Genomic DNA, 26097 nt, shown 5'->3' with positions numbered 1-26097 from the left:
AAAGGCCCAATTCAAGTATCTTAATGCCCAATTCCTTCACATATCAATCGAATTGTATATTGGTCGATTAGAACTCGTTATACTGCTCTCTCTGTTCACCTTTACTTGTCATATTTTACTCCAAAAGAGTAAGTTTGATTAGTTTTTAAAACCAAATGTGAGTCAATGTTCATGTAATTTGACTCTTAGAAAGTAATATAACAAGTAAAAATGAACGAAAAAAAGTATATATTATGTATAAAACAAATAAGGGTGAAGTTTCTCATATACAATTTCTCATTCTGTAGACATTTATTTAACTAAAATTGAGGGTGAAGTTTCTCTATCTATTTTGTCACATCTCTTGATAACAATTTGCTAACTAGTATTATATGTGGTCTTACGTAAATAAATTGAACGTTTAAAGAATGAAAACAAAGCCGCAGTATGACAGATAAATTGGATATTATATATCGAGCAGTAGTTGCAACGGATAAACAACAACATACTCACGAGTGATCTTTCACAAGTGGATGCTAAGAGAAATAGAGTGTACACAAATTTTCTCATTATTTCATAGAGATAGGAAAGTTCTTTTAGAAAATTTCAAGATTCAAATACAACAAAACTAACTTTATTTTTAAAAAAAAAAACAAGAGAAGAAAATAATGCAAAATTAATTGTAACTAAACATGCAAAACCTATTTTAAAAAATAAAATAACACAATAATATAATAATCAAAACAACTAACAAATGATGAAAAGATACAAAAGCAACAAGAAAGGTCACAAATTTAGTTCACCAAAAACAAAGTATAAATAAATCAAAGAACCCACCAATAACTCTTAGTAAAATTGAATTAATATTTGGAACTTGTGCCTTCCCAAAAGACACTTGGAGAGCTTTGGCAAAGAGAAGATATTTTTTTCCAAAAAATGACAAGTGATGGCTCAAATATACAAAAATCATTTTTTAGTGAAGGTGAATAATAATAAATAACAACAACAACAACAATAATAATAATAATAATAATATAAGAAAAAACATAAATAATATTGACTTGTAATTATTTGAAGTGTGGAAGAGCCACGTATAAAAATAGTGAAGCACTCTCAACCACTACAAATAATCCAATTGGCTACTCATTTGTGGTGATGTTTTAATTGGTTTGACTTTGAGTTGAAATATGTGAGGTACAACTCCTCTAAATTGATTTACTCACCTTATTATAAAATATATATTTATATATTTATAGAATTCTTTTTCTTAAAATAATACTTCTTGTAATGAATACCTTATGTTTTGCCAATCAATTTTTAACACATTATTTTAGCAGTTATAAATGTTTGGTCAAGCTTTTTAAAAAAAAAAAATCGAGAAAATTTAACTTTTAAGCTTCTGAAAAATATTAATGTTATTTTTCATGAATATTTATCTTCTTTCGAAAAGTTTGATTGAACACTTTAATTATTTAAAATACATTCATAAAGAAAATTTTGTTATGTATCTCACATGCCACATCATATTTATATAATGCATTAAAAAAATATTACATTTTTATAAATGAAAATAATGTAATTTAATTTTTGTTTGCAGTGAAATGATTTATACTATACAAATGGTCAAGAGTGTTTGATACTTTGATCACAAATTCCAAATATACTAATTTTTTGTTAAATTTTATATTAAGTCAAATAATATCACATAAATTAAAATAAAAGAAATTGGAGTAATTTTTTTGTTGAGGAAGATGAATGTAATGTCTTTTTTGTTTTAAAAAAAGGTGTTTTTTTTTTGTTCATTCCAATCAAAATGATGAGTGAGTTTATGTGTCTAAATTCATTTTCTAAGGCATTTAATTTATTTATTTGTCATGAATAGATCTTTATTCGTTTCATATTTCGCGGATTCATTGGTAAGATGTATTAATGAATTTAATAAACGAATTAAAAACTGTGTTTTTGAGTTCGTTATTTGATAAAAAATTCCTTTGATAATGTGAAAATTACTCTAAAAAATATATTCCTACTTTTTCTATTTTTCAATAAGACTCTCACATAAACTTTCGAAGGTAAGATTATGATATAAATTTTACATGAATTAGTAATATATACATCAATGATTGTTATACAAATATTAAGTTACGAAGGCATTAACAACGTAGGAATTGTTATGCAAATATTAAGTGATAAAGTGTAATTTGTTATAAAGTATTTGTATTATAGTGAATGTCTATTATGTGGAGTCCTTTTTAGGATATGATTAAAGAGTCCTCTTACTTGGGGACCAAGTTAGATTTCTCCTATAAATAGAGTGCTCCTCTTCATTGTAAATTCATTCATCAAGAGAAATAACAAGTCTTCTCTTCTTTTCTCTCTAGCTTCTTCTTCTTATTTAATAGTTTTATAACACGTTATCAGCACGAGACTCTAACTTCTCAAAAGTGAAGGTTAGATTTGAAGAATTAATAAAGGTATTATTTATTCTTTTGTTTTTAATTTTAATGGCCAATCTTACAAAACTAGAGTTCACTGCCCTCCAAAGTTCGGGCAGGAACTACCTCTCATGGGTGTTGGATGCTGAAATCTACCTTGATGCAATGGGTCTTGGAGACACCATAAAAGAAGAAAATAAGGCATCAAATCAAAACTGTGCACGAGCAATGATATTCTTGCGTCATCATCTTGACGAGATTCTGAAAATCGAATATCTGACAGTTAAGGATCCACTTGTTTTGTGGAAAAACCTAAAAGAAAGATTTGACCACTTGAAGATGGTCATACATCCAAAGGCACGATATGATTGGATGCATCTAAGGCTACAACACTTTAAGTCTATACATGAGTATAATTCTGCCATGTTCAGAATCACTTCTCAATTGAAATTATGTGGAGAAACGGTTAGTGAGATTGATATGATGGAAAAGACATTCTCCACTTTTCATGCCTCGAATGTGCTCTTGCAGCAACAATATCGAGAGAAAGGTTTCAAAAAGTATTCTGAACTAATTTCTCATCTTCTTGTGGCCGAGCAAAATAATGATTTATTATTGAAAAATCATGAGAATCGACCTACTGGATCTGAACCACTTCCTGAAGTGAATGAGGCGTACGCCCACCATGCTAGGCGTGGAAAAGGTCGCGGTCCTAATCGTGGATGTGGACGTGGTCGTGGACGTGGTTATGGTCAAGAACGTAATTCTAATCTTGGCATTAATCATTCATCAAATAAAAAGGAAAAAAGAAAGGATGAGAAACGTGAAGCAACTAGGGAAGGTTGTTTTCGATGTGGTGGAAGAGGTCATTATGCAGGTAATTGTCGTACTCCCAAACACTTGGTTGAGCTTTATCAAGAATCACTAAAGAAGAAAGAGAAAAATCCTTAGGCAAATTTTATCTCTGAAAATCAAGTTGACATCACGCACTTGGATATAGCAGATTTCTTCGCACATCCTGAAGGAAAAATAGATCACTTAATTGGTGATGGTTCTGTGAACATGGAAGAGTGATATTTTTTTTTGTAGTATTTATTAATAAATTTCATGTAATGATAGTTGTTTGCATGAATATTAGTATTTTAAATTAGTTTAGTCGTTCATTAGCTTGTTCCTTAATTCTTAATAAAATAATATATATTTTTCATTGTTTTACTTATATGATTCTAATATGATAGAGTTAGTCAAATACTAAACTTTATCACGTGTTTGTATTATATTAGGTCTTTAACTTGATCTAATGTTAAAAACATGCAGTCTGTTATTAATTAGGATTAAATAATGATTTATTTTATTTTCCAAACAACTCGTTTTTGACTTAGAGGAAACAATAGATTAAGGCTCAATTTCTAATATTTAATCATTAATTTATTCCTTTGAATATATTGTACCCTTTTGACAACACTAATATTTAATATATATTTATTTTGTGTATGTCATTTCATGTGAAGATATGGATAAGTCTAAGAACATATTATCGAAATATGAAGATATTTGTTTGATTGATTCTGGTACAACATATACGATATTCAAAAATAAGAAACATTTTTCTCATTTAAGTATGGGAAAAATAAATGTTACTACAATTTTTGGTAGTACTAATATGATTGAGGGCTTTGGAAGAGCCATTGTAATTTTACCCAAGGGAACTAAACTCATCATTAATAATGCTATGTTTTCTCCAAAATCTAAGAGAAACTTGTTGAGTTTTAAAGATATCCGTGAACATGGTTATCATATCCAATCAATAGATGAAATAAATCTTGAATATCTTGGTATCACCAAGTATGTCTCTGAGCAGACATGTGTTATAGAAAAGTTCCATGCTTTATCTTCTGGCTTGTATTGGACAAAAATTAGTGCAATTGAGGCACATTTTATAGTAAATAAGAAGTTTAGTGATTCCAATACATTTGTACTTTGGCATGATCGTCTAGGACATCCTGGGTCAATAACGATGAGACGAATTATAGAAAATTCGAATGGACATCCACTAAAAGACCTAAAAGTTCTTTTAAATGGTGAATTTTCTTGTACTGCTTGTTATCAAGGCAAGTTAATTGTGAGACCATCACCAATGAAAGTTAAGATTGAGTCCCCTGCGTTCTTGGAACGTATACATGGGGATATTTGTGGACCTATTCACCCACCTAGTGGGTCATTTAGATATTTTATGGTTCTAATAGATGCGTCTTCTAGATGGTCTCATGTGTGCCTATTGTCATCTCGTAACTTGACATTTGCAAATTTATTGGCACAAATAATAAGGTTAAGGGCACACTTTCCTGATAATCAGATTAAGTCCATTCGTCTTGATAATGCTGCAGAGTTTTCATCACAATCATTTAATGATTATTGTTTAGCAATTGGGATAAGAGTTGAACACTTCATTGCTCATGTTCATACTCAGAATGGTCTCGCTGAATCATTAATTAAACGTTTGCAATTAATAGCAAGACCATTGCTTATGAAAACTAAGTTGCCCACTTCTGTGTGGAGACATGCAATTTTGCATGCTGCAACACTTATTCGTCTCAGACCGACAAGTTATCATAAGGTTTCTCCATTGCAATTGGTTATGGGTCAAGAACCTAATATATCCCATCTAAGAATTTTTGGAAGTCCTGTATATGTGCTTGTGACACCACCAAACCGCACTAAGATGGGCTCTCAAAGAAGGTTAGGAATATATGTTTGGTTTGAGTCACCCTCCATTATACGCTATCTTGAACTATTGACTGGAGACATGTTTACTGCTAGATTTGCAGATTGTCGGTTTGATGAGACAGTTTTTCCAAAATTAGGGGGAGAGACTAGTCAAATGAAACGAGAAATTTTGTGGAAAAATTTATCATTGTCTCATCTTGATCCATATTCTTCTACTTGCGAACAAGAAGTACAAAAGATTATTCATCTGCAGAAAATTGCAAATCAAATGCCAGACGCATTTACAGATTTGAAAAGGATTACTAAATCACATATTCCTGCAGAGAATGTCCCAATTCGAATTGATGTCCCTAAAGGACCATCCACTAGTGTCATAGCTAATGAGTCAAAAACACACCTAAAGCGTGGTACACCATTGGGGTCTAAGGATCAAAATCCTAGAAAAAGAAAGATTAAATGTCAAGATGACACTATGAAAGAATCTCATATGGAAGTTCAAAATTTGAATAAGTCTGATATTCATGAAAGAATCAATGAACTTGAAACTCAAGGAAATAATGAACTATCCATAAATTTAAAAGATGTTGAAACTAATATGAATCGATCAGAAATAGTGGTTGATTATGTCTTTGCATATAATGTTGCAACAAATATCATGCAAGATAATGAGGATCATGAACCTCAATCTGTTATAGAATGTCGACAACGAAATGATTGACCAAAATGGCAAGAAGCAATTCAATCAGAGTTGAATTCACTTGCCAAGCATGAAGTTTTTGGACCTATAGTTCAAACACCTAATGGTATTAGACCTGTTGGTTACAAATGGATTTTTGTGCGAAAAAGAAATGAGAAAAATGAAATACAAAGGTATAAATCACGCCTTGTGGCACAAGGATTTTCTCAAAGGCCTGGCGTCGACTATGAAGAGACATACTCACCCGTTATGGATGCAATAACATTGCGTTATCTCATTAGTTTCACAGTCCATGAGCAACTTGGAATGCATTTGATGGATGTGGTTACAGCCTACCTTTATGGATCACTTGATAATGAGATATACATGAAAATTCCTGAAGGATTTGCGATGCCTAAATCGTGTAATTTAAAATCTCGAGAAATGTATTCAATTAAATTGCAAAGATCATTATATGGTTTGAAGCAATCTGGGCGCATGTGGTATAACCGTCTTAGTGAGTATTTAAGTAAGGAAGATTATACAAATGATGCAATTTGTCCATGTGTCTTTATAAAGAAAACAATATCAGAATTTGTTGTACTTGTTATTTATGTTGATGACATAAATCTTATTGGAACTCCAATAGAGCTTCAAAAGGCAATTGATTATTTAAAGAATGAGTTTGAGATGAAAGATCTGGGAAGAACAAAATTATGTTTTGGTCTGCAAATTAAGCATTTGACAAATGGTATTTTTGTTCATCAATCTGCCTACACAGAAAAAGTGTTGAAAAGATTCTGTATGGATGAAGCGCATCCATTAAGTACTCCGATGGTTGTTCGTTCACTTGATGTGAATAAGGATCCATTCCGACCTCAAGAAAAGGATGAAGAAATTCTTGGTTCTGAAGTACCGTATCTTAGTGCAATTGGTGCACTAATGTATCTTGCTAACACTACAATGCCTGATATAGCTTTTGTTGTTAACTTGCTAGCAAGGTATAGTTATGCTCCTACTAGGAGACATTGGAATGGGATCAAACACATTTTGCGATATCTTAAAGGGACAACTGATATGGGCTTATTTTATTCTGTTAATTGTAGCCCAAATCTTGTTGGTTATGCTGATGCAGGATATTTATTTGATCCACACAAAGCTCGATCCCGAACAGGCTATGTATTTATATATGGGGGGATTGCTATATCTTGGAGATCTACAAAGCAGTCCATCGTAGCCACTTCATCTAATCATGCTGAAATAATAACTATTCATGAAGCAAGTAGAGAATGTGTGTGGTTAAGGTCTATGATACATCTCATTCGAGAGAAATGTGGTTTGAAATGTGATAAAGTACCCACCACTTTATATGAAGATAATGCAGCATGCATAGCGCAACTTAAGGGAGGATTCATAAAAGGAGATAGAACAAAGCACATTTCACCGAAGCTTTTCTATACATATGAACTTCAAAAGAATGGTGATATAAATGTGCAACAAATTCGTTCAAGTGACAATGTGGCTGATCTATTTACCAAGTCTCTACCAACTACAACTTTCAAGAAAATGGTGCACAAGCTTGGAATGCGAAGATTCAAGTCTCTGGATTAATGTTCTCATTAAGGGGAGTGAATACGCGCTGTACTCTTTTTCCCTTACGAGGTTTTGTCCCACTGGGTTTTCCTTGTAAGGTTTTTAATGAGGCAGCCTAGATGCATATTAATAGATATGTGTACTCTTTTCCTTTACTAGAGTTTTTCTTTTCTTAAAGTTTTTTTTAGTAAGGTTTTTGACGAGGCACATCATCTATGAATTAGACATTCAGGGGAGTGTTATAAAGTATTTGTATTATAGTGAATGACTATCATGTGAGTCCTTTTTAGGATATGATTAAAGAGTCCTCCTACTTGGGGACCAAGTTAGATTTCTCCTATAAATAGAGTGTCCCTCTTCATTGTAAATTCATTCATCAAGAGAAATAACAAGTTTTCTCTTCTTTTCTCTCTAGCTTCTTCTTCTTATTTAATAGTTTTATAACATAATTAAAATATTCGATTGATTTTTAGAAAAACAAAAGGTTTGCTCACTATTGGAAAGGCTAATTTTGTCAATTTAATGTTTTCATTCATGTGTAATATTATTGAATGCACATATTTTCTTATTCCATAGTTTATGTCACACACACCAAACAATATAGAGATATCTTTCATTAACTTCATGTGAGTATTATATTTGAAAGGAAAAAAAAAGAAGCAAAACACTAATAAAATTTTTTATTGGATATTCCGTATAGAAACTTAATTAAATCTAGTATATTTAATTAAAAATAAATTTTTTTATCACTTTATAATAACATTTATTTTTGTATCAAAGCTATATAAAAAATATAAAATAAAATATTCAATGTAATCGACCAAAAGACTTCTCGAATTGGAGAAATGAAGATGTGGTGTAAGATGGTTCTAAAGAAGAAAGTTCCAAAGAAGAATCGCCGTCCCTTCACACTGCCACAGCGTTTTCCATAGGCTAAATGTTGAGGACAGAAAATGAACACGTTGGATCAATACACAGCTCACAAAGCCCTATTAGAATCTCAAATACCCAATAGGAAGACGTGTTCGGACTCTGATCTTCCCCTCTTTCTTTTTGATTATGACGTTCTAAATTGCCCTAAAAATCTCTACTTGAATGGTTGCCTCCACCCCCCTAAAGCTTATTTATTTATTTGTACTTTCACTATTCCAAGAATCTTGATCTTCATTCAATGGCACCCTGATACTGTTTCCTAGTACTCTGTTTTGGGTTCAGGATGCAAGTGAAACTGTTAAAGATGGAAGCTTCTTGCAATTTCTGCAGTAGCATCTATACTTTAGCTCCTAGTTGCCTCAGTCTTCGTTTCCGTCAAAAAAGATCCAATCTTTCTTCTTTTATTGCCAAGAATCGGACCTTTCTGGATTCTATTTCTATTCGAGCAACTGCAAGTAGTAGTAGTAGTGGTGGTGGCACTAAGGCTGTTACTACCCGGAGAAGAAAACCCAAGAATGGTGGAACCAATGGTGGGTCCGGCAAGAATGCGAAAGTTAGTGAGATTCCTGCAGTTTCAACAAAAGGGTCGTCGGGGAAAGTGGTAGACAAAGTACAGGTAAAGAGAAAAAAGCAGCAGGAAGAGTGTTTCCAGGATGATGGGCCGGTGAACGTGCGAGCACTGCATCAGAATGGTGACCCTTTGGGGCGTAAAGATTTGGGTAAGTGTGTGGTTAGGTGGTTATCTCAAGGAATGAGAGCTATGGCTTTGGATTTCGTTACAGCAGAGATGCAGGGAGAGTTTGCTGAGCTTAAGCAGAGAATGGAACCAGGATTGACTTTTGTTATTCAAGCTCAGCCTTATATTAATGCTGTCCCTATGCCTCTTGGTCTTGAAGCTATTTGCTTGAAGGCTTGCACCCATTATCCTACCCTTTTCGACAACTTCCAGCGTGAGCTCAGAGAGGTTCTTCAGGACTTTCAGAGCAAGTCATCCGTCCAAGATTGGCGTGAGACTGAGTCATGGAAGCTGCTCAAGGATCTCGCCAGTTCAGGTGACACCCTCGGAAATTACTCCACTGGATTCAATATTATATGACATATTTGATTGAAAGGTTTATGTATATAGTATTATTAATCATTGCATAATAATCTGATATAAAAAATGTACTCTTTCTGTTTCATTTTATACATTTTACACGATGATATATGTATTGACATAAGAGTTTATGAAGCAAAAGAAAGACTTTTGACACGTAAAGATATATAACAGCGCCGTAAATTCTCGTGTTATGTCAATCCTATAAGAGCATTTCATGAAGGGTTAAATGACTGATAAAATCACATAGCTTCCAAATATAGAAGATTGTCAATCTTCTTGAAATAGATCAAAAGGCAAAGATGTTCCTGTAAATGGATTGGAGGGAATATTGGATTCTTGAGAATTGATTAAGCAATATCATGAAAAGAATGGTGTCCAATGTTTCATATAGATTGAGAAAGGATTTTTTCTAACTTTGCTGATGGGGTTCTGGAATTGGTCAGTTTGGTTTTCCCTGACACTGTTTACTTGCAGCTCAGCATAAAGCCATCGCAAGGAAGGAATCTCAACCAAAATCTGTTCCTGGTGTAATGGGAATGGACCTCGAGAAAGCAAAAGCCATTCAGAGTAGGATTGATGATTTCGCCAATCGTATGTCAGATTTGCTGCATATCGAAAGGGATGCTGAATTGGAGTTCACTCAGGAAGAGTTGAATGCTGTCCCTGCACCGGATGTTACTTCTGAGGCTCAGAAGCCATTAGAATTCCTGGTTAGCCATGCGCAGCCTGAGCAGGAACTCTGTGATACTATCTGCAATCTGACAGCAGTTAGCACATCTATAGGTAATGTAACTTTCTTTAACTACATTGTTGTTTGCCAGTATTTACTGCCTCCATTGAACCGGGACATGTTTTTGCATTACACACAGGATTAGGTGGAATGCATTTAGTGTTGTTCAAATTGGAGGGAAATCACAGATTGCCTCCAACTAACCTCTCACCTGGAGACATGGTTTGTGTCAGAATATGTGATAGTAGAGGCGCTGGCGCAACTTCTTGCATGCAAGGATTTGTGCATAACCTAGGCGAGGACGAACGTAGCATCAGTTTGGCTCTTGAATCACTTCAGGGAGATACTACCTTTTCCAAGCTCTTTGGGAAAAATGTCCGCATTGATCGTATTCAAGGATTGGCTGATGCACTCACATACGAGGTATATTTCCTTCTTCAATTCTGCCAAGTGGAATTTCTTGTTGAAGCCATAGTTATAAAGAAAAGCGGAATGTTGAAACTTAAATGGTTAGGTCAGACTGACAACAATTTATAGTATATGGTTAACCTAATTAATTTAGAGGAAGCAAAACTGTAGGGGTCTACCAAGTCCATCTCAAGTTCCCCGTGTTCTTTTTTATTGATCTTAGGAGAGAAATGCTCACCCCAGCTGTGATTCTTATGTTTTGGAGAAAAAACATGTGAAATTTTGTTGCATTATGATTTTGGATCGAAAGACTTTAGGCTTAGCTTTCTTTTTTTTGAAACTAAACATCTGGCTTCGCTTTCCGTCCCATATCCGTTTAAATTAATTTGTTTTCTGGATATGCTATTAATTTCTGAATTTTTCTTGATAAGAATCTTTCCCCCCTTAGATTATTCTTGCATGTCACTCAACCTGTGATAATGCATGTTTGTAGCTTGATGCCTTGATCCTCTTCTCATAGTGGATTAGAGACTCTGGCACTTATATTGTCTACTTTTGTTTTTGGGGGAAACTCATACTTCATTTCCAAGGTTCAGGCCTAACATTGAAAAACCTAAGGAGTTCATACTTTTTCTAAAGTTTTTTTTTTTTTTTTTTTGATTTTGAACAAAACTCTCTGTATGCAAGCAGTTATTAGAAATTCAGTTCTTCATTTCCAAGGCTGAATACAAGAAAAACCTATGTATCACTTCTGTCACTATGATTGGTGGTGATTAGTACTCTAGAATCAACGTTGTATGTTGCGCTTTTTTGTTTTCATGTTGTTCAAATATGCCTTCAGCATTTTCTTGTTCTTTCCTCTTTTTCGTCACTTGTTCTCCTACAACTTTTCTTACAGCATAATGTTTCTATATTTTCTTTTTAATTCCTTCTATTGTTCTCGTACTTCCTCTTGATTGTATCCAAGTATTTTCTATTCATGCTATGCGTTCTGGTTGAAAATTAGAGAGCTTTATTCTAAGGAATTCGTCTCCTTCCAGCTGGCTTTGGCATGCTGTTGTATCACCCAATCTTATTATCCTTTTTATCCATGGGGTAGCGTGGAAAATTAAAAAAAAGAGGATGGTTTTGGTCTCATCGAAGCATTCACAGCATTACTCTTTATAAAGGGGTTTCACAGACACCTGCGGAATACCAGTTGAGCATAGAGTATTGCTTTCTCTTTTAGAGAATTAAATTGTCTAAGGTTCTATACTTTTTGTATATTCATTGTGTACATGAATTTCCCTTTATAAAGAGCAATGCTTTACAGCCCCTTATGATCTTTAAAGTAATTCATGCCTGCCTTAAGTTGTACACTACCATTGGTAATGAGCAGTTCTTTATTATCTTCTTGTTACTCCATATCTTCCTTTACCACCATAGGATTTCCTGTGATGTGTTGTCTTAGGAAAAAATATGACTAGTTTACTTCTTGAGTTAAGTACAGTTAGTGGAGTAAGAGCCGTGGTTGACACAACTATAAAATTAAGTTCAAACAAAAAAAAGTTATTAAGATTTTCATATTTGGCTTTTTATCTTTGAAATCTTTGCTGCAATAGTTTTTTGATAGGTGTTGTAGAATGTTTTATGATAATTACAGTCCTCTACTACTATTGTTCATATTGGGAAAGAGTAATTTTATATAAAATGTTTAAGAGCACTTGCTGCTTTACAAAGTTAGTGATAGATTGGAACATTTTATTCTATTGAATTAAAGGTAACATCATCTTTTGAGATTTTCTGGGTTCTCATTAGGTTTGAGGAGAACATAATCTTATCTTAAAAATGTGGTATTCACCCTTTTCTTTTGACAGCGCAATTGTGAAGCCTTAATGATGCTTCAGAAGAAAGGGTTTCGGAAGAAAAATCCTTCAGTAGCGGTGGTAGCTACACTTTTTGGAGACAAAGAAGACCATAAGTGGCTTGAGGAGAATGACATGGCAGATTGGGCTGAAGTGGAACTTCCTGATTCTACCTGCAGAAAATCTTTTGATGCTTCCCAAAGAAAAGCAATTGCATTAGGTTTAAACAAGAATCGACCTATAATGATAATTCAAGGGCCTCCTGGCACAGGGAAGACTGGTTTGCTTAAGGAATTGATTTCTCTTGCTGTAAAACAAGGTGAAAGGGTGCTTGTAACTGCACCGACAAATGCAGCTGTGGACAACATGGTTGAAAAGTTGTCTGATATTGGAATCAACATTGTTCGGGTTGGAAATCCTGCACGAATATCCCCTGATGTTGCTTCAAAATCTTTGGCTGAAATTGTGAATAACAGGCTGTCTGATTTCCGAGCAGAAATTGAGAGGAAGAAGTCAGATCTTAGAAGGGACCTGAGGTATTGTCTTAAGGATGACTCTTTAGCTGCTGGTATACGTCAACTTCTGAAACAGCTTGGGAAGTCCATCAAGAAGAAAGAGAAGGAAACTGTGAAGGAAATCTTAACAACTGCTCATGTTGTGCTTGCAACAAACATTGGGGCAGCTGATCCACTAATTAGACGGCTGGATGCATTTGATTTGGTTATTATAGATGAAGCTGGCCAAGCAATTGAACCATCATCTTGGATACCAATATTGCTCGGAAAGCGTTGTATACTTGCAGGAGATCAATTCCAGCTTGCTCCTGTGATCCTTTCTAGGAAAGCCTTAGAAGGTGGCCTTGGAGTTTCATTACTGGAGAGGGCAGCAACTTTGCATGATGGGATGCTGTCGACAAAGTTAACAACACAGTACAGAATGAACGATGCCATAGCTAGCTGGGCTTCAAAGGAGATGTATGATGGATCTTTAACATCGTCTCCAACCGTTGCTTCTCATCTTCTGGTGGATTCTCCTTTTGTCAAGGTATGAAACGCTTTGCCATTGCAAGCCATTAGAGATTTTACTTTTAGAACCATGTGAACTTTTATGTCGACTTTTTATTTTTTGTAACTTTTATATGGACATTAGAAGATACCATTTTGAGATTGAGATGTAAGAGTTCTTGAGTCTCGACCCCTCAGATATCATGGAACTGTATGAACACCTAATCTAGAATTTCAAACCATTAAATGGTATTTTGGTCTAAACTCCTAACTCCCATAGTGTCTTCCTGGATATTTTTCAATACTGTCAACAAATTTGAATCTCTTCCCTCAACATCTTGTTTATTGCTTTTGTATGCAATACATACTAGGCTTAGAAATAAAGTTGCTGTTTGAATCCTTTCTTGTAGAGTTACCATCTTTGACATGAGCTAGCTGCTGCATTTAAATGTTCTTGGCATTGCCTTGCAACATTAGTCTGGGTTATGTGCTTTTTCGAAACTTCAGCATATTGTTGGCCAACAAGTATTTGGTTACAGAAAGAATTCCTATAGATGATTTTAATTCTTCTAATTTCTGCATTCAGCCAACATGGATTACACAGTGTCCGCTGTTATTGCTTGATACGAGAATGCCTTACGGAAGCTTATCAGTTGGTTGTGAAGAGCATCTGGACCCTGCTGGCACTGGCTCCTTTTTCAATGAAGGGGAAGCAGAAATCGTTATTCAACATATATTCAGTTTAATTTATGCTGGTACGTGCCCTTCACTTTTCATTTTCTCTTGAAATGATAAAATCCTTCAATTCTCCTGAATGTAGTCTTAAATAAAACTTCCATGATGAGTATTTTTGTGGCTCAAGCTACGACTGGACAAAATAAGCATTCATTGAATTCAATTGTTAAACATCTTGCATGTATCCTGTCCACCCACCAGAATGTGTAGCTTATGTAGAGTGGTAGCAGGACTCTTGGTGAGGACAACTTTATATTCTCCGATTATAATTTATAACAAGTATATGCTAAAGTAAAAGCTCATGAAATCTCAATTGGAACTGCACATTTCTCTCTAATCCATGCCAATGACTGGTTTTTCTTCTTTGTACATGAATCACATTCTTTTACCACAGTTGAGCTTAATGAACAAGGTTATAGAGAAATATAGAGCAAACAAATTCAACTCCTCTTTCGTATTACTGGAAGAAGTGTTTGACAAAAGCTACTCAACAAGGACACTTTTATATCTATCACGCCAAATCCTACATCCTTTGAACCTAAAGACTTTTCACCTTGCTTAGATGGGCTTATGAACACATCCTTTATGTGGGAGATGGAAGAAAGTCTTTTTACTTACATTTGGGGAATTTGCATTTACTTTCTACCTCTGTTGCTTCATGTATCATAAATCAGGATAGATTAGTTAAGTATCAGTTATCTTAAATTATCTTCTGCAGGTGTTCCTCCTGCAGCCATTGCTGTGCAGTCTCCTTATGTTGCTCAAGTGCAACTACTTAGAGACAGGATTGATGAGATTCCAATGGCTACTGGCGTTGATGTTGCAACTATTGATAGCTTTCAAGGCCGTGAAGCAGATGCTGTGATTATATCCATGGTAAGCTGTCACTCTTCTGATGTGTTACATTTCTAAGCGTAACTTTTCCATGAGTTGATCCAACTACATTGTGCACTTCAATGTACATTGTTTAAATTTGAGAAAGAGAATACACAAGTGAATGCTTAATTGCTTATATGGCGTTGCTTGATAATGCCCAGGTTCGATCAAACAATTTGGGGGCAGTTGGCTTTTTGGGAGACAACAGGCGAATGAATGTTGCAATAACAAGGGCGCGCAAGCATGTAGCAGTTGTCTGTGACAGTTCAACTATATGTCACAACACATATTTGGCCAGGCTTCTTCGTCATATTAGATATGTTGGCAAAGTAAAGCATGTTGAACCCGGCAGCTTCTGGGAATTTGGCCTTGGTATGGATCCAATGTTGCCTACTACCAGTTAACCTTGAAAGAGTTCAACAAAACCAAATTTTTAATGCTTCTGCCCATCTGGTGAATGTTTGGGCGGACTCTCACATACGTTGATGCCCTGGTTCGATCTGCAAATTATATATTCAGGTTTTTGACCACGAGAACAAAGCACGGGGTAATTTTCATTTGTATATATAATTCAAAGAAAAAACTTTATGAAACATGTAAATATATATTCATACAGCTACGATGTCTATACGATTCTTGATTGTTTAACTATAGTTAATGATTTTCCTTGTATTTGGATCAGCATGAAGATTCTGTTTAAACAAGTATCAAATTCATTCACTGTAGTTGTTCATATATACATGAAGTACATTTGGAAGTTTTTATGACTGAAATCATAGTTGTGGGGCAGGAGTGAGGGTAGTAATAGCACGAAATCTTGTGAAAGTTACTTTACTACATACAATGTAATAACAAAAGCAGTGGGATGCTCAAAAACGCTCTTTATAACAATCATCATCTATGACGCTATTTTAGCATAACATCAAATTCGCATTGGAATCAATTTTTCAAGTTATGTTATAGTTATACTATATATATTCTCTCGAAAACAATGTTTCACTAGAACAAGGAAAAGTGCTCAAACGAACATCATTTACAGAGAGGGTTGATTGTATATCACCACTAGACTTGATGCATTTGCAACGAGTCTCGAATTAGAGATCATTTGATAGGACAAGACATATTAGAGAAAACGATATTAGTGTTGATTTTTTATATTATTTAATCCCTTTTTTGGTAGTGTTTTCAACTTATGTCTAACTCAGTCTAATTATACTTGTATTAGTTATACATCTTATTCACCATCATCATTATATATAGCAAATCATGGCATAAACTATAGCAGGGTTCTTAATAGATGAATTTACATGGTTAACGACGTGACTGCTCTCGAAGTCCCTGAAAGTATATAAAGCTAACTTATATTTGTTTTTAGAAAATTATGAAATGCATGTTAATGTCTATACACCAAATCAAACAATGAATAAAAAAATATCCGCAACATGACTAATTTAACACTACTAATACATTCTATTCGATACTATTTCTATACACCTACCAAACGACCCCTACATTTCAATGTGGGGTAACGTGTTTGACCACCATTCTATTGGGCTGGCAAGACAATGAGTTGATACATTTTATAGTTTTTGAAACACATTTTTTTCTTGTTCTTTTGCTTTTCAAACAAGCGAACTTCTTGTACCCACACATTTTGCATTTCTGTTAGTTTTATCGTCACTTTGTTTGACAAATGTAAACATCAAGAAATTTGTGTTTCACACGTATGTGTTAGCTGTGTCTAAACCATCTAATTACAGAAATGATAAGAAATTTGTCTTTTCTACTCTAATTCAATTACTACAACAATAATATTTTCAAATGCATCATAACTTAAAATGAATATCTAGCAAGTAATTCGACAAGAGTAATTTACGAAGAGCAAATATGTTACAACCTGCCAAATATAATCCACAAGACAAATTTTATGAGTTATTTATGCTAGAAGCAGTACTATATGTGAAGCACTTATTTCTCATCAGGATTTCATCATATCCATGGCGTTAAGCCTTTAACCTGTTCTTCCATTGGACAGGCACATCCAACTCTTGTTCTTTAGACCAGTAGCATGGAAGAACTAGACTTTAAAAATGAACAAACTGCTGTAACAAAATGGCAAGTATTCAATGCACTGTCTCTAACTAACAATGTAAAGCAATATTACTTTAAAGTTGACATCATTCAATGTTCTTTTTTTTTAATAGTAACTGTATGTGTCAATTGAAAAGTTTTGCTACTTGAAAATAAAGTAGTTGACTGGGGTGGTGTTTTGGTACTCTTAGGTTGTACCTCTATCACTTCCCTGCAGCTGCTTCAGTTGGTGTTTTGGTAGTCATCTGGTCGACTGCATGCACAGTGTTCTGAAGTTCTTCCCATATGGCTTTGTAGACCATCCTCTGCCTATTCACAGCTGATTGTCCCTCAAAAGCTGTAGCGATTACATCAATGCTGCAAAGAGAGAAATAAAATGACTAGAACTAGCAACAAATACAATTACCCCTTGATTTAGTAAACCAGCTTCGTATTTCCATCCAATGCACCATCTACAAGAGAAGAAACCTCACCTGACATGCCGACCATCACCATAAGCATCTTTCACTACGACTGTGTCCGCATCCAACTGTTCCTTGATCTGTTGACATATATTTAGATCTCAACCGGAAAATTATACCGACAGGAGTTACACTATCACAAAGGACATGAATGTATTATCCCAGGCAGATATTACAGGAGTATGGAATCTGTACAGCCAAACGTAGCGTAGTCTAAGCAAGTAATGCTACCCTTGTTAATGTAATCTTAGGCCACAACCTTGTTTTTGTAACCATGAAAAAAATTACCAAAACATAAAAAGGATCAAATATCAGAAGTTTAATGCCACATGTGAACGGAATGAAGTCTCAAAAGAAGAATCTACTTCAATTGGTATGCCCTTGGAGCCGGGCAACATAAAACAGAAATCACACTCAAAAGAGGTGGACTATTAGGTAGAACAGCTGTTGTTGCAGCAAAATTGGTTGCAAAAGATGGGACAGGGAAGAGAAACCGGAACTGTTATTGTAAACATGACGTGCTTAGACTTTTGCTGCCATGTTTTAATTAAAGTAGGAGCTAATATACGTCATAAAGAAGTAGCATTCTACAATTTGTGCATATGATTAATTATAAATATGACTAGAGGAAAAAGAAGAGAGCTGATTATGAGCCAGTTTGGGTTAGTTGGTTATAGATGCCCTGGCGTTTAGATAATGCCAAAGGTTGAGGGACTTATTAGGTCATAAGTTTGAGTCGTGCACCAAGCAACCTCAGTCCAGTATTTAAGTAGAGAAAAATAAAGGGGATGGCCCATCATTCTTGAGTCCCGACTCCCGAGGTTGCGATCAGGCCAAAAGGCTGACTCCACGCAAATTTGTCAGTCATAAAAAGAATAGAGGGTACATACTAAGTGGTTACAAGCACATTTAAGTGTTGAAACTGATTATAAAAATGCACAGTTATGTGTTTGACTATGAATAGAATTGTTGAAGCTAATAATAAATACCTAAGGCTCAAGTCATCGTTGACCCCTTAAAGTTGTTCGCATAAACACCTTATCTAGGAGTAGTACCTAGTGAACACCTCTACAAATTCGAATTTAAACCATTTGAACATTTTTTTTTTGTTATCAGCTAAAAATATGAAAAGTGTGTAATACACTTGCGATGGCGTGGCAAATTGATTAATCAACAACATACATGTGAATTTTGAAGGGAAAAAAAGAAAAAAAAATATTTTGAAGTTGCCGTCCCTCAGTTTCACCACTATGTCTCATCTTCAACAGATTCACAACTTAGATCATTGTCAATGGAGTATAGACAAATTTATAATCAATTGATGATTAACAACAAACATGTGAATCTTGAGGGGGGGGGGGAAAGAAAGAAAAATTATTTTAAAGGCGTTGTCCCTCAGTCTCACCACTATGTCTCGTCTTCGACTTCAACTAGTTCACAACTTCAATCATAATCAATGGAGTACAGACAAATTTATCAACAATTGATCTTTGAGCAGGTTCACAGCTCATGAAGGGTCAAGGAGTGAAAAAGGTGCAACTCCGTTATTCAAAATGTCGTCCACCCACCGTCGTCGTCTCAATCGACCCTCTTAATCCGAAAATTTATCTTTCCAGATCTTTTTTTTTTTGAATATATATATATATATATATATATTTCAGTAATAAAAGAGGGAGGGACGGAAAAATAGAGTTGTGAAAGTGTGGGTCTCCATTTTTTCCGATGAATAAGATGTGTGTTAATATTCTGTTGTTAAAATAACTAAAATATCCTTAAATATTTGCAAGAAAATATAATTTAAAAGTATCCGTGTAAAGAAAATGAGGAACGACGGATACAAAATGGAGAGAAAGTAAGAAGCTTTGTTTTGGAAAAGATATGTTGTGAATTAGAAAAGGTATGATCTACCGTTGAAGTAAAAGGGGACACACCATAGACCAAAAAAGAAGATGGGAGTATGATACTAGGTTGTATATGGTGGACTATGTGAAGGGCAAGGAATCTAAGATGTAAGGAAAGAACAACCCAATCCAGAAGATAAAGCTTAATCGTATTTCACTTTTTCACTTTTGGTGTAAACAGGAGAACCAAGTACATAAAGAATATTGAGACTCTAACGCAGTTGTTAGAGTCTCTATAGATATCAATTAAAAAATTTAGAAAAAGTATTAAGGATAAAATCGTAAATACTTGGTAAGCTAAAATTGCTTACAAGCTGAAATGTCATAAATTGGGTGGTCGTAGTTGGGATAACCAACTTATGACTTTTGGCTGATTTTGGCTTATAAGCACTTGGCTTATAAACACTTTGGTGTTTTACCAAATGAGTAGATAAGCTAAAAAGTGTTAATAAGCCAATTTGACCAGCTTATAAGCTTAGTCAAACACCCTCTAAGCTTATAAGCTGGTCAAACTAGCTTATAAGCAATTTTTTGGCTTATCTAGGCATTTGGTAAATGTCGCCTAAAGTCATAAATTAGTCACCCCTAACTTATGGATTTATAGCTTATAAGCACTCTTCGTTTGATCGAACCTCCTACAATTCGTCCCTTGTATCGTTTGTGATCTCCAAAATACTCTTCCTACCATAATATTTAGTTCTCCACCTTCTATTTCCACTTTTTGTTCTTTTATATGTAAAAATTACTACTAGATTTAGCTTGAAGGACATTTCAATCATTTTAACATAAAAAGTGATTATCAAGACTTACCAAACATGTTAATGGCTTATTATCGGCTTCAACACTTCTATCCAAACCCGTAACTATTTATTTAAATATTAGCTTCAGCATGTAAAGGTGTTTTTCAACCCTTGATGCTTACAGTTACTTTTAATCAGCTATCAGACAGTCTTATAAGCTTATCCAAACACCTCAAAGTAATTTCAGAATATTGTAAACTAGGGTCAAAGATCCTCTAGGAAGGACTTCACAAGTTCAGTCAAAAACTCAAATAATGATTCTTCTATTTGATTTGATCAAGTCTTTCTATAGACATAGCTCTATTCAGTTCATCATGACGCCCAAACGAATATTGTGAGATTTCCCTAATACTTGATTATTGACTTTGCAGTACTTTTCAATCCCAACCCACCAACACTACGTCAAGAAATGTGCACTACTTTACCTCTTGTGATTACATAGTCCAAAATCCACATAGTTTTCAGCATCTATATGTTTCTTTGTCATTCAGCTGCTTACAACCGACACTTAAAACTCATCACAACTCTGGTGACTATAAAAATTGAATCTTTGTATTAACTTTAACAGTTCAGTGCACATGGATCAAGATGTTGCGTTGCACCAATGCACTAGTTGGTTATTTGATAAAATATGCAACATTTGTTATCCTAGGTAGGTCAGTTCATCTTTTTGTTTACAACCGAGAAATTATTAAGGGTTAGTGGTGCACGGTACGGAACTCTGAGGACAATCAGCTTGATCCTCCCCCCTTCTCCACTGAAGTACCAAGCTTTCGTGTTCAAATCCATGACATGTGCGGGGGGGGGGGGCCTTCATCGCATGGTTCACTGAATATCTAGAGGGTGCTTCATTCATTGTTTCTCTTGTTCTTTTTTCTTCTCAAATCCTAACATCTTCATTTCTCCAAATAACAAAACATCTTCAACATTACATAATTAACCATTGTAATTGTTCCTCAAAAAAATAATAATTAAACATTGTAATAAATATCATGAATATTATGTACTGTATTTTTTTAAATGGGAATATTTTGTAGTGTCGAAGTCAATCCGTATCAGGTTCCTTCTTTTAAGTGATTTGGCAAGACAGCATATACTCAAGGATGTCTTCTTCCTAATATGTGCCCCTTCAAACGACCCGAACACTACATCAAAGGCCCTTGAGTTTTACACCTCAAGTTCTTCCTTTTTTGTCCAATTTCCTTCCACCTAATTCTTTAAAAGGTATTAAGATTCTCTTTCTTTGATACCCAATGTACTATTAGTTCAATCTGCTTATCTTTCATAACTAGTCTATCAGATGTTTTAGAGTTTAGAAAGAAAAAAGCAACAGTGTAAGGAGCTAAAAAGAAATGTCGCCATTCAGCACTAGAGAAGTCCATGAAAATGGAGTTCATGGAAAGCTGATAAAGCCATCAAGAAAATCTGGGCGTGGTACCTTGTTGTATTTTTTGGTGTACTTGGAAAAAAGAAATGAAAGATGCTTTAATGAAATTTAAACTCCAAGGAATATCCTCAAGGCTAGATGCTTAATGAATATATTTAGCTGGTGCAAGTTGTTCCCTATAATTAACATTGACCATTCATTGAATTTCATCAGCTCTTTAGTCACTTGCAATTCTGTTTTGGTAACATATCTTTTGCGCCGAGGTAGATCGGAAACAGCCTCTCTACCTCACAAAGGTAGGGTGCATACATCCTTTCCTCCCCAGACCCCACTTTTGGAATTACATTGTTGTTGTTAGCTCCTTAGTATACTTAAGAAATGAACTGAACAGATCAACATTTTGTATCTATTGCATCTTCCTAATGCCTTTTATGAAATCTACCTACTTTTCTTCAGGTCAGATTTAGCAATTGCTCTGGAACAAAGTCTAATAGTAATCCCTTAAGTTTTAATCTTTATATAGAACTTACTACGTAGCAATGCCCAAGCACAAAGCAGATAAATAAAAGCCCAATAAAACACAAATCTCAGGTTTTATAATCTGCAATAGGAGCAACAAACTCAATATACTTAAAAAAAAAAAGGTCAATGAATTTAACCTTTTTCTCCATAGACTGCATAAGAGGGGAATCAAATGAGCTACTGCCAGTATCGCTAGTTGCTCGAATACTGAAACTCCGATGACCGGCGAAAGCCTCAAACTTCAACCCTATGTGGGAAAGTTGCTTCATCGGCCTGTAGGAACGGACTGCAATAGAATAGCATTTCACCATTGCAGATAGACGTGGCTGAACGGAGCAGCTAAGTCGCCGGATACATAGCGCCGCCACGTTTGGCCTCACAAACAGAGCCTTCGTCATCCCTACTGCTTCTTTCCCGTATATGGTCACAAGCAAATTAAAATTTAGAGGTCGTCAGATATGCAATCCCCCAAATAAAATGTTTAAAATTATTTTATGTTATTTTTTTATTTCCTATATATGGTTTCGAAATTATTATTTTTTATCATAATAGTACTATGTAATATGAAAAACTATTTCAAGATACGTAATTCGTTATTTAATAAAATAAAATATCAAAGATGTTCTTCCAAATTTCAGTGTCCCTTAAGAATGACAAAGTTTAAATTGAAGTTTATTCAAATTTATTTAATATTAAATCAAACATATTTAGATGAAGAATAATTAGTCACATTTGTATACATATAATTCGTAAGAATATACAAATACATAGGTATAGTATACAATTATCTAACCGATATACATATACAATTCAAATCTCTCCCACTCATTGCCCTCTCTCGCTCGCCTCTCTCCTCCCTCTTTCAATCTCGTTTGCGTCTCTCCTTCCTCTCTCAATCTCGCTTGCAATATAAACAAATGCATATATATAATATATAATTATCTAACCGATATACATAAACAATTCACTTCTCTCACACTTTTTGCCCTTCCTCTTGCATCTCTCCTCTCTCTCCCAATATCACTCGCATATCTCCTCCTTATAACATGTAGATACGGATTATAATCATCAAATTATAGTTATGGGGAGTAGTTTAACTATTTTTTAGTGGTTATATGTAAAAGTTTTCCAATTTTAAATGCTTGTGTATTTCTTCCTTGTTGTTATAAGAAATGATAGATAAAACATTAAACAATAATTAGTTCTTTGTATTTGGTAAGGATTTAAACTGATATCTTTTAAGTTTTCAAAAATGGTTACTTTTGATCTCCAACAAATATTTATTGTTATATTCAACAAAAAGTTTTTTTAAAAAAGTACATTTAACTAAAAGTATTGCTATCATGTTCTTTTATTAAAATTGTTGAATATGTGTAGAGCTTTAAAATATTTCTCTTTTATTAAAATTGTGAATTTGGGAAATATACCAAGAGAATCTTTTAGCATCATTTGTTTGTTCTTTTTTTTTGTTCAATGTCAGTCATTTGTAGAATACAGTTATAAGCTTTTTATTTGGACGTATTATCATTCTTTATACGTGATCAAGAAAAAGAAAAAAAAACTAAAATGTCATCATTACATATGTAAAACACCATCTAGGAATTATAATTTTTTTTTGGAATGTAATGGCTTCATGTTTTTTATCAGCTTTTGCATCCCCATGACGTTAATTTTCTAAAATAATAAATGTAATGTTTATAATAAATATTGTACAATATTTTTATATGATAAAACATATTGAAGTAGCAGAAAAATTAAAATATTGAAATACATTGATACCTTACATGTCCGGGCAAAATAAACTCCCATTATTATATAATTAGTAAATTTCTTATCTAATTAAAAACAATTGTTTGATTTTTCAAAAATCAGAAGGCAGAAGAATTATAAAAGTTATAGGAAAGGCAACATAGGGGGAAAGAGTTCTTAGTAAAACATAATTTTACTTAGTATTCGCTAATTATAAAATGAGATGTTGAGTTATATAAAAAAAATTAAAATTTATTTAATATAGAAATAAAAAGATTTTTTCGAGTTCTACAAGTTAGTTTTAAATTAAAATGTTAATTTCATACAAGTTATAAGATCGAATATATTATATGAATTATGATAGTGGATATTGGATCGCTAGAGTTCAGCATATCCACGAAATGTATGTTGTGGAGATCGTGCAGATACTATGATAAATGAGTGATCATATTAATTTGAAAATTATCATACTCATCGAAAGGTATAAGTAACATGCGTTGATGATAAAATATGAGAAGATTACTTAAGATGGTTTGAACATTTTATGCGTCAAACCAATATATGTATCTATGTGTAGGTGCGAAACTATGATACTTGAAGTGATAAAAATAGACATAATAAACCTAAAACCACATACAAGAAAATGACATGAACACCTCCAAATACTTTGTACTAGCACAAACATAGCTAAAAATAGGGTACAATAGTTGCCATGATTATTGTTATTGTTATCTATTTTGATGATATAGTGTGAGTCCAGAGAAAGAAGGACGAATTCATACGTTCTAATTAATAGTATTATATTTTTTTTAAAAAAAAATTGGATCTAGTATGAAAAACACGATTTTAGTAGAATCAAACATTTTGGTCTGATTTTTATATATCTATCAAGAATTCTACTAAATATATATGAAATAAAAAAAATTCGATAAACTTTTAATCTCAAATCAATTTCTGAACCTCTCTGACTATATATTATTATAATATATATATATATATATATATATATATGTTAACTTATTTTTATTTTTAGTTTTAATTATTTATTTTGATATATGAGACGTATCTAAATGAAGAAGGGTGAATTCACACGTTATAATTAAGAGTATCACATTTTATTTAAAGGCGAATCTAGTATGGGAAAATGACTTCGGTAAAATCCAACTTTATCTTCTAAATTTTGTATATCTACTGAGAAATCTACTACATATATAATATAAAAATTGTTTATATAAACTTTTAATCTTAAAACAGTTTCCGAACTTCTTTGACTATATATTATTATAATATATTTTTAACTTATTTTTATTTTTATTTTGATAATATGATAGAGCCTAAATGAAGAAGGGTGAATATACACGTTCTAATTAATAGTATCACATTCCCTTTAAATGGCGTATCTAGTTTGAGATACACGACTTCGATAAAATCCAACCTTATCTTCTAAGTTTTGTATATCTTCCTAGAAATCTACTAACTTTATATAAAATAAAATTTTGTATTTATAAATTTTTAATCCTAAATCAGTTTTTGAACCTCTCTGACTAAATATTATTATAATATATATTTTAACTTTTTTTTTCATTTTTATTTTACTTTATCTGTTTTGATAATATGATACAACCTTAAATGAAGAAGGGTGAATTCACACGTTCTAATTAATAGTATCATATTTTTTAAAAGGCGAATCTAGTATGAAAAACACGACTTCGATAAAATTCAACCTTATCTTTTAAATTTTGTATATCTATGCAGAAATCTACTCTCTCTGTATATAAAATAAGATTTTGTTTCTATAAATTTTTAGTCTAAATCAATTTTCGAACCTCCCTGACTATATATTATTATAATATATATTTTAACTTATTTTAATTTTATTTTAATTTATCTATTTTTGATAATATGATATGAGCCTAAATAAACAAGGATGAATTCACACGTTCTAATGAATAGTATCACGTTCTTTTTTAAGGCGGATTTAGTATGAGAGACACGATTTCGATAAAATCCAACCTTATCTTTTAAATTTTGTAATCTACCGAGAAATCTACTAAATATATATCAAATAAAATTTTGTTTCTATAAATTTTTAATCTTAAGTCAGTATTCGAACCTCTCTGACTATATATTATTATAATATATATTTT

General features: G+C 33.4%; 3 protein-coding genes across 4 annotated transcripts; 2 read left to right on the top strand and 1 right to left on the bottom strand.

The window, feature by feature from the left end:
* The first annotated feature begins 2483 nt into the window (after positions 1 to 2483).
* Positions 2484 to 3365, top strand: LOC112941152 (uncharacterized). Its single transcript, XM_069295994.1, has one exon. The coding sequence runs from the start codon at positions 2484 to 2486 to the stop codon at positions 3363 to 3365; it is 882 nt and encodes a 293-aa protein (XP_069152095.1).
* A 4827-nt stretch (positions 3366 to 8192) lies between these two features.
* On the top strand, positions 8193 to 15759 carry LOC101246606 (DNA polymerase alpha-associated DNA helicase A). Its single transcript, XM_004235229.5, has 7 exons — positions 8193 to 9395; positions 9917 to 10225; positions 10312 to 10595; positions 12437 to 13468; positions 14015 to 14183; positions 14882 to 15039; positions 15201 to 15759. The coding sequence occupies exons 1-7, from the start codon at positions 8627 to 8629 to the stop codon at positions 15441 to 15443; spliced, it is 2964 nt and encodes a 987-aa protein (XP_004235277.1). The 5' UTR covers positions 8193 to 8626; the 3' UTR covers positions 15444 to 15759.
* A 1094-nt stretch (positions 15760 to 16853) lies between these two features.
* LOC101268264 (protein BOLA4, chloroplastic/mitochondrial) lies at positions 16854 to 22685 on the bottom strand. 2 transcript variants are annotated; one of them, XM_010320003.4, is made up of 4 exons: positions 22339 to 22685; positions 17604 to 17671; positions 17329 to 17487; positions 16854 to 17141 (listed from the first exon to the last, which is right to left on the bottom strand). In XM_010320003.4, the coding sequence occupies exons 1-3, from the start codon at positions 22597 to 22599 to the stop codon at positions 17334 to 17336; spliced, it is 483 nt and encodes a 160-aa protein (XP_010318305.1). In that variant the 5' UTR covers positions 22600 to 22685; the 3' UTR covers positions 16854 to 17141; positions 17329 to 17333. The 2 variants fall into 2 exon arrangements, with proteins under 2 accessions (XP_010318305.1, XP_004235350.1); XM_004235302.5 differs by having other exon boundaries at positions 16854 to 17138.
* Positions 22686 to 26097: the final 3412 nt, after the last annotated feature.

This window comes from Solanum lycopersicum, chromosome 3 (assembly GCF_036512215.1).
Source record: "Solanum lycopersicum chromosome 3, SLM_r2.1".
Classification (NCBI taxonomy): Eukaryota; Viridiplantae; Streptophyta; class Magnoliopsida; order Solanales; family Solanaceae; genus Solanum; species Solanum lycopersicum.
This window is presented reverse-complemented; position numbering and strand designations above follow the sequence as displayed.